Below are 9,812 nucleotides of genomic sequence, written 5' to 3' on the forward strand. Positions count from 1 at the left end.
ACCGTGTCTACGGACGTGAGCGGCGCGGTGCAACAAATCCCCGACAGAAAACTGGATCAGCGCTGGAAAGCTGATCCGATATTTACACGTGTCCTACTTCTTGCCTTATCGTTCCGCAGACGTTTTCCTCTTTTGTTTTTTATCCGCCATCTCTATCTTTCTGTCGCTCGGCTCGGCTAATGTCCGTCCCATGCACTGAACGCGCTCTCCTCCACATCACGAGTAGACACGCCCCTTATTGCTGATTGGCTACAAGTTTGTTTTGCGATTCGGCCCGAATCAGTTTTTAAAGCGTTTTTGAAAAATCACTTACTCTGCCTTTAACTGAAGACTCACAAACTTAGTCAAATTTCAACCTGAACCAATCTAGTGTTAATAATCGGAGTGAAGCCTCATGGGATGTCTGAGGCATTCTGGGAGTTGTAGTTGCTTATACAGACCTGACATCAGCATGAGTGATTGACAGCTGTCACAGAGCTGTCATTGTGCTGCTGTCCTGTAGAATAACAGACTGTTACCTACGGCAACATCTGCTGAATGTGATTGGTTGTGCTGTCAGTGCTGACTAATGTGAGACACACACACACACACACACACACACACACTGATATATGAGCTTCAGTACAGAACATACGACACATTCAGAGGTCAAGGACGGATATCGATTGGTAAGCAAATCAATGAAGGCAAATCGATGATAAATCTCTCTTTTATTTCCTGCCCTGGTCAAACAAACAAACAAACAGCACTGCAGCTCCAGCAACACCAACTTTATTGGTTATTTTGATAAGGAATAAATATTGTAACAAACTCTTACAGTCATTCTTATGGAATGTTCCGGGTTTAATTCTATAAACGGCATATGCTGCCTAATATCCATTAACACAGAAAATAATTTCGACTTGCTCTTCAGTTTTTTAGAACGACAGTGCAGTTCAAATACTTTGAAAACATTGTGTATTTTAATGTTTGCTGCTACTTTTATGTTTACTATATAAATTTTTTTTTTTTTTTATTGCTGTTGATAAAACTTGCATTGAACCCAGAGCCTTACTTTTAAGTTTCATTGTGTTTAGCAAGGTTATTTTAATTTTTTTTAAATTTCATAATCACTTATTTTATTTCTGTAATTTTTCTGTAATATTTTATTTATTAATTTAATTGTTATATTTTTCTTAATGAACATGTTTAGTTGTTATAGTTAGAGAAAAATTAACTGAATTTATTTTAGTTATCAAGCACAAATTTTGCTGAATTTATTTTATTTTTTAAGTTTAGTTAAAGAAAATGGGCTTTTTTATATTTATTATTATTTTTTTTACATTTAGTTGTTATAGTTAAAGAACAAAATTGAGTTTGATTTTTGCATTTAGTTGTTAAAGAACCAACTTTGTGCTGAATTTATTTGATTAAGTTTAATTGTTAAAGAACAAAATTAGCTGAATTAGATTTTTAAGTTTAGTTATAGTTAACAATTTATTTTTATTTCTAAGTTGAGTTTTTAACATTTACTGAATTTTTTATATTTAGTTGTTATAGTTAAAGAGCAAAATTAGCTGAACTTAAATTAATTTTTAAGTTTAGATACAATTAGCTGAATTTGATTTTTACATTTTAGTTGTTAACACATTTTTTTTTTGAATTTAAAGAACATAATTTGCTGGATTTATTTGATTTTTTTACGTTTAGTTGTTATAGTTAAGAGCAAAATTTATTGAATTTCTCTCTTAATATTCCATATGTGTTGTCAGGTGCTGAAGTTTTCTCCAGGTCCGAATTTCTACAAGAAGAAAACACGTGCTCACTGGGCTCTAGAGGAGATTTACCTGCAGCATCATGAGAGATGTGACTGTGTGTGTCAGTCCAGACCACCGCGATGAACGCGCACACACACACACACACTGTACTCCATTCAGACATACATCTTCAGGTCATACTTCCACATAAACAAAAACCATATTAACAACACAAGACACACACACTCGTCTTCAGTTTTCTGTCCAGCGTTGGGAGACTCTCTGACATGTAGCTTCTCTGTTTCCGTTTTATTTTTATGGTTTAGATGTTATTGTGTCCAGTAAAGTCACATGGAACTCACCAATGGAATGTAAATTAATATTAATGAGGCTTTTGCTCTCTGAGACCAATTAGAAGTCAGAGCTCCCTGAGGGGGCGGATCCTCCACCAATCTGATCCAATCCAGTGTTATTTATTAAAAGAACTGTCTTTGTCTTTTTATATCTGTGATCATGCTGTTGTATGTGGCTTTTGTTTTCATATTCTCTTTCTTGTCTGAGCATATTGGAATGAATCTCATAAAAACTCATTTCAAAATTAATTTCACCCCAAAATTAAAAGAAAAAAACATTGTTTAAATTAGATTTAAAAAAGCCTACTTTTAGGTCTGATATTTTTTGTTTGCATTAATTTATGACAAATAAACTCATTTAACCACTATGGAAGCCTGTTTCCACCTTAAAGACATGATTCTGTAAGTTTTGACGAAACTTTCTCAATGGATTAGCATGTCATATTAATCAGAAATTTTCTCATGATTGAGTTACTGTTGTAAACATGAAATTTCTCAAGTCATTATTATGAGAAAGTTTAGAATTTTTAAGGAAAACTAAGTCATTATTACATAAACATTTCTCAAGTCGTTATGAGAAAGTTTTGAATTTTTAGGGAAAACTAAATCATTACATGAAATTTCTCAAGTCGTTATTATGAGAAAGTTTTGAATTTTTACGGAAAACGAAGTCATTATTACATGAAATTTCTCAAGTCGTTGTTATGAGAAAGTTTAGAATTTTTAAGGAAAACAGTCATTACTACATAAAAATTTCTCTCGTCGTTATGAGAAAGGTTTGAATTTTTATGGAAAACTAAGTCATTATTACATGAAATTTCTCAAGTCGTTATGAGAAAGTTTAGAATTTTTAAGGAAAACAGTCATTACTACATAAAAATTTCTCAAGTCGTTATGAGAAAGGTTTGAATTTTTATGGAAAACTAAGTCATTATTACATAAAAATTTCTCAAGTCGTTATGAGAAAGGTTTGAATTTTTATGGAAAACTAAGTCATTATTACATAAAAATTTCTCAAGTCGTTATTATGAGAAAGTTTTGACATTTTTACAGGAAACTGTCATTATGTGATTTTTTTCTCAAGTCATTATTATGAGAAATATTTGAATTTTTACGAGAAACCAAGTCATTACATAAAATTTTCTCATAAAGTCATCATGAGAAAGGTTTTTATTATTATGATACAGAATCATATTTTTTTTACTCAACTGAGGCAGAAACATTACTGAATTTTTGAGTTTTTCATTCTCAGTGGTGGCTCTTTTTTGATTCTCATTTCTCTATTTTTACTCAGAAAAGTAGTTCTATTATTATTTAAATAGGCATAATGGCAGTGAATAAATATTACCATTTTCTTATATAATTTTTTTTTCTTCATTACAGTATTTTTTTTCTTCTAAGAGCTTTGTTTTTTTCTAAATGGACCTAAAAAAGGACTAATTTCTTCCATCAAAATATTTTATTATTATTTTTTTAAATATGGCCTGGACATGTTCTTGTCAGATCCCCCACACCCCCCTGTAGGTGAAGATGAAATGTGAGCCTGGAGCACAAAAGCAGTCTTAAGTCGCTGGGGTATATTTGTAGCAATAGCCAACAATACATTGTATGGGTCAAAATTATCGGTTTTTCTTTTATGCCAAAAATTATTAGGATATTAAGTAAAGATCATGTTCCATGAAGATATTTTGTAAATTTCCTACCATAAATGTTAAAATGTAAAATAAATAGTAATATACATTGCTGAGAGCTTCATTTGGACAACTTTAAATGCGATTTTCTCAACATTTAGATTTTTTTGCACCCTCAGATTCCAGATTTTCAAATAGTTGCATCTCGGCCAAATATTGTCAAACCATACATCAATGGAAAGCTTATTTATTAATTTAGCAGCGGCGCACAGTCCCTGCGGGACTCGTTCATTCTGCTGTAAGCCGCACCGCAGGGACGGATGTTGACAGTGTGGATTTAGCCTTTAATTGCGAGGCTTTAAAGTGCTTTTATTAAACTTTAAGACACAAAATGAAACCAATGATTCTTTCTCCTCTGTGGAGAAGAGAGTGTTTCTCGTGCCATTGAGTCTGTCAGACCAACGTGCATGTCTGAACCCTGATAGCACACGTACATCACGGAGACGTCTATTTGACGTCTGTATTTACATCTGCAAGACATATTTTTTAGAGCGTTTGCTCATCTGCAATACGTCTATAGGACGTTTCCTATCAGATGTCAAATAGACGTTTATGGTTTAGAATGCATGTAAAACTGACATCTTACAGACGTCTCTCAGATGTTTGTACACAGCAGATGCTTTCCAGATGAAGCGATCTTTAACAGACATCTTGCAGACGTGTGTGTTCTATCTGAGAAGTCTGTCAGCTCGACCGTCTTCAACATGTATCGTGTCATAAAAGCACCAAAATAAATTAACTTTGTCATGCTTGTCTGAGGTTTGTTTGTCTTTTTTGAAATAGAATATTCATGCTATAATTTAAGTTCCTTTATCTTCCGTTCTGGCCTTTCTTTGAGGTTCACAAATGTCAGTACTGATGCGTTCATTTACGAGTTGAACGCACGTGAATGGCACCAGAAAGTCGTTAAGTATGAGTGGCAAATTTGGCATTTTCTTTGCGAGAGTTGGGGGAGTGTCAGTAGCTGGGTTTTCATCCAAACGTGAAGCGAATCTTTTCTGTCAGAATGTATTTTGTATACAAATTTAGTATTTTATATATTTTGTGTTTTTGCGTGGTTATGTGTATTATTGTAGTTTTAACTGTACTTTGACAGTGTTCAGTGGTTGAAGTTTAATAAAAATAAATAAATACATACATACATACAGTGCCAGCCCTACCTAATAAGCGATATAAGCGGTTGCATAGGGCTGGGCGGTATATCGAGTTTGTACGATATATCGATATTTTCTTTATAAGCGATTCGATATGATCCAATAACGTTTATATCGATATACTGTAGTTTGATACGAGCGCATCTGAAAATATAGCGGAGGACACAGACTGAGCTGCAATATTTGTAGTTGGACAATAAATGTGACATGTAGAATTTTAAAGTCTATTTTTATGATAGCACTGACTGTAAAGTGACTGTAATGGGCTAATCAAAATAGCCTAACACAACTCTGTGCTTTTGTTCTCATTTATTTTCAGTTTTAGTTTAGTGAGTTTAATGGGCGGTAAGTGAAATACATATATATTAAATACAGATTTTTTAATCCAAATACAAAAACGAAAATACCGATATATATACCATATATCGCAAATCGGCCAAAAAATACCGAGATATGAATTTTTGACCATATCGCCCAGCCCTACCTGGGGGCCCCCTGCCAGGGATTCAGACAGTAATGCCCGGTAATATTAATTTTGATAAAGTTTGCTTGTGTCAGTCATGTGCGATAATGTTTGAAAATGAAGCGGCCACACTATCAATCTGGTGCAGAGAAGAGGAAATAGGAAAGAAATTGAATTTCTAAAAGATGTCGAAATGGCGGTTTGATTCGGCATCCGCGAGAGCTTTAAAGACGCTGTGTCAATGTAACACTGTGTTATCGTGGGCACTTCAATATACCTGAATAATTCTAGATACTTTATTATCTAAATTGTTTGGATTTTTTAAATATACTGGTCAAACATGTGTTTACACTTAGACATTTTTGAATATTCATCTGGATTAAACATGCCAGCCAGGAAAAGAGATTATTCTCTATTTTTATTATTAATAATATATTATTCTCTGTTGTAATTTTCATAACCCATTGGCAGGTGTTTTTGCTTTATTAAAGCATTAATCTCACAAAAATTGTGATACATTGCTCTAAAAGTGATGGTTAAAGTTTTTAAAATGTTAAAGTTTGCTTAAGTAAATATATCTTCATATTTATATCTTGAAAGTTGGTAAAACTTTACAATAAGGTGTTATTGTAGGATGTATACATTGGGGGATGGTAGGTAGTGGGGGCCCCTTTTGAAAATCTGCTTAGGGGCCCACAATGCTTGGGTCAGCCCTGCATACATACACACACACAGACAAACATACGTACATACCCAAAACTGCCGTAAATTGTTTCGACATACTTCAAAATAGAAGTAGACGTATTTTTGCACATGCGCAGTACAAATCGTGTTTCCGGTACGGATCGAGTAGTGACACTAATAACCAAAAGTAAATAAAAATTTAAAAAAATGGAAAGACACTATCAGCGGAAACTGCAGATTAGTCGCGTGGGTTTAATGTTCACTACATTTGAATTTATTCGGCAAATGTGTTTCCATTTCCCATTATTCGCATGAACTCTTTTTCATACAAGCCAAAAATCACCTCACGCAAGCGTAAAAACTTTTTTGCGAATGGATTTAATTTTTTTTATTTTATTTCCAAAATGTGGCATTTCCATCACTCGTTTCTGATGTGATACTTCAAAATGCACATAAAAAAGGTGATGGAAACATAGCTAGTGAGAAAACATGGTGGACGCATTGACAGTAAATTTGTTGAAATAAAATAATTTTTTTTTCATTTCCAATAAACTAAGTTGCATGTACAAAATACAAGTATTGTAAATTATATAACGATTCAGTTTACGACACTTCATATAAACTGAATAAAAATTCAGCGGAAACACCTGATGCACAGTCTGTATTCATCATTTTGTAGCTTTAAAAAAAAGAAAAAGAAAAAACTATCGCCATCTTGCACCAGTTTTAATAATTTTGTTGTTTTGTCATTTTTTTATGTCTATATCATTTTTAAGTTTTCAGTTTTTATTTAGCTTTATGTTAGTACATCAACTTTAAATGAAAGTGAAATAAAAAATAAGTTGAAGGTTTTTATGTTTTATTTCAGTTAATGTTTATTAGATATTTTAAGTGATGCTTTTAAGTTTTTAGTTTTAGTAAATGATAATGACCCTGCACCTGACGCCGTGATTATGACTCTCCAACTTGCAAAAATTATGCACAATCAGTTTTAGACATTTTACATCATAAATAATAATTTCGTGTGGAAGAATTAACCCTCTGGGGTCGATGGAGGCGCTTTCACAAAAATACAAGCTTTACTTCTGTTTTTAAACCATTCACAGGGTTATTATAGTAAACTAATACCATTACTATTGTATACTATTGTAATACTATTGTATAAACTAATACAATATTTCCATGAAAATATTTTTTTTTAATGATTTCAGCCAGTTGTCAAAGCATCATTTCAATTTTTTTCTCAGTTTAACTTGACTAAAACTACTAAAACTAAAATGAAATTAAGAAAAAAATATATAGACATATGTTAAAAATTAATAAAAATTGCAAAAACAAAAAACAAACAAAAAAATGAAAGCAGAAAATATAAAAATTCACAATATTAATAAAAACTATAATAAGCTGCATGATACTAAAACAATCTCCTCTACACTTTCCCCATAGACTTCCATTATAATTTTTCATTACTGTAAACAGGTTTTTTGCTTGTCTTTACAAGCTGATATAAGAGTAAATTATTTTCACTGGTAATAAACAGCATCTGATATGCTGATGTATTGAACTTTAAGGAATTCATTTGAACAAAGTTGTGCATGTGCTAATGAGTATAAAAGCACCGAATAAGAAGTATTTCCACAGCTTTTTTATCATTACGGTTTGCCACACGAAAGGATGAGAGAAATCACACTAATATTTTCACATGAACGAGTGAGCGGTTCAAGGCGTGCGGCGTTTCTTTGCTCGCTGCAGACAGATAGTCTGTATTCATCATTTTGTAGCTTTAAAAAAAAAGAAAAAGAAAAAACTGTATCGCCATCTTGCACCAGTTTTAATAATTTTGTTGTTTTGTCATTTTTTTATGTCTATATCATTTTTAAGTTTTCAGTTTTTATTTAGCTTTATGTTAGTACATCAACTTTAAATGAAAGTGAAATAAAAAATAAGTTGAAGGTTTTTATGTTTTATTTCAGTTAATGTTTATTAGATATTTTAAGTAATGCTTTTAAGTTTTTAGTTTTAGTAAATGATAATGACCCTGCACCTGACGCCGTGATTATGACTCTCCAACTTGCAAAAATTATGCACAATCAGTTTTAGACATTTTACATCATAAATAATAATTTCGTGTGGAAGAATTAACCCTCTGGGGTCGATGGAGGCGCTTTCACAAAAATACAAGCTTTACTTCTGTTTTTAAACCATTCACAGGGTTATTATAGTAAACTAATACCATTACTATTGTATACTATTGTAATACTATTGTATAAACTAATACAATATTTCCATGAAAATATTTTTTTTTAATGATTTCAGCCAGTTGTCAAAGCATCATTTCAATTTTTTTCTCAGTTTAACTTGACTAAAACTACTAAAACTAAAATGAAATTAAGAAAAAAATATATAGACATATGTTAAAAATTAATAAAAATTGCAAAAACAAAAAACAAACAAAAAAATGAAAGCAGAAAATATAAAAATTCACAATATTAATAAAAACTATAATAAGCTGCATGATACTAAAACAATCTCCTCTACACTTTCCCCATAGACTTCCATTATAATTTTTCATTACTGTAAACAGGTTTTTTGCTTGTCTTTACAAGCTGATATAAGAGTAAATTATTTTCACTGGTAATAAACAGCATCTGATATGCTGATGTATTGAACTTTAAGGAATTCATTTGAACAAAGTTGTGCATGTGCTAATGAGTATAAAAGCACCGAATAAGAAGTATTTCCACAGCTTTTTTATCATTACGGTTTGCCACACGAAAGGATAAGAGAAATCACACTAATATTTTCACATGAACGAGTGAGCGGTTCAAGGCGTGCGGCGTTTCTTTGCTCGCTGCAGACAGATGGAGAAATTGAGGTCAGGTGTGGGTGGATGTGACCTCTGACCTCTGCAGGGAAGCAGCGGGGGAGGAGACCGTCACATCACGGCTGCACGCTGCCACTCACACACACATTAAACTTTCATCTGAGACTCTGCAGTTCAGCATTTCAGCCAGAATTCCCTGTGAAACTGAGAGCTTTTCAGCCGTTTACATCACTGTGTGTGTGAGCGAGAGAAACCGTGCGTTAGATTTCATCAGCGTTGCATCAACGGTGAAAATAAGCAGCGATGGAGCGATAAAATGGCGAGAGGGGTGATGACACACTCACATCAGGCCCCGCGAGACACACATTAAACACACACACACACACTTGACAATCCGACACATTTCTGCTGAAGAATTCATTACAGTCATCATGAAACAGCGTTTTACTTCTGTACTGTGACACATTTCCAGGATGCAAGATATGCAATGTATAAAACTGTACTGCAAACCTGGAATAATAAGCTGCATTATTCATTTATTTATTTATTTTTACATCATCTTGACTCATTATTTGATCGGACTGCCAATAGTTCAGACATTAACATTTCAAATTGATGTATTAAAAATGTAAAATAATCTTTTTTTCTGAGATCAAAACTACAACATAATGAGGTCATGTGGCAACTAAACTATTAAGGTCAGCATGAAAAAAAAAAATCACCCTATTTTCTAAATATATTACCATTGTACATTTTATTATTTTAACAGTTGGCATTAACTTACCACAAAGTACAAAAAGTACCCCGGTGCTACCATTATATATTTTTCAAAATACCATAGTATTACCATCTGATACAATCACTGAATCACATTACAAAAATCGTAAGTATTTACCAAAAAAAAAAA

The 9,812-nt window shown here is 32.5% G+C and overlaps 1 protein-coding gene across 3 annotated transcripts in view; it reads left to right on the plus strand.

Annotated features, from left to right (window-relative positions):
* Positions 1-2,368, plus strand: part of LOC107725770 (platelet-derived growth factor D-like) — a 32,353-nt gene extending 29,985 nt beyond the window's left edge. For all 3 annotated transcript variants that reach the window (XM_016535164.1, XM_016535165.1, XM_016535166.1), the window contains exon 7: positions 1,752-2,368. In XM_016535164.1, the coding sequence (XP_016390650.1) occupies positions 1,752-1,880 (129 nt within the window). In that variant the 3' untranslated portion in view covers positions 1,881-2,368. The remainder of the gene's footprint in view (positions 1-1,751) is intronic.
* The last annotated feature ends 7,444 nt before the right edge of the window (positions 2,369-9,812 follow it).

The sequence above is a fragment of the Sinocyclocheilus rhinocerous genome, unplaced genomic scaffold (genome assembly GCF_001515625.1).
Source record: "Sinocyclocheilus rhinocerous isolate Xijiao unplaced genomic scaffold, SAMN03320098_v1.1 scaffold215, whole genome shotgun sequence".
Classification (NCBI taxonomy): Eukaryota; Metazoa; Chordata; class Actinopteri; order Cypriniformes; family Cyprinidae; genus Sinocyclocheilus; species Sinocyclocheilus rhinocerous.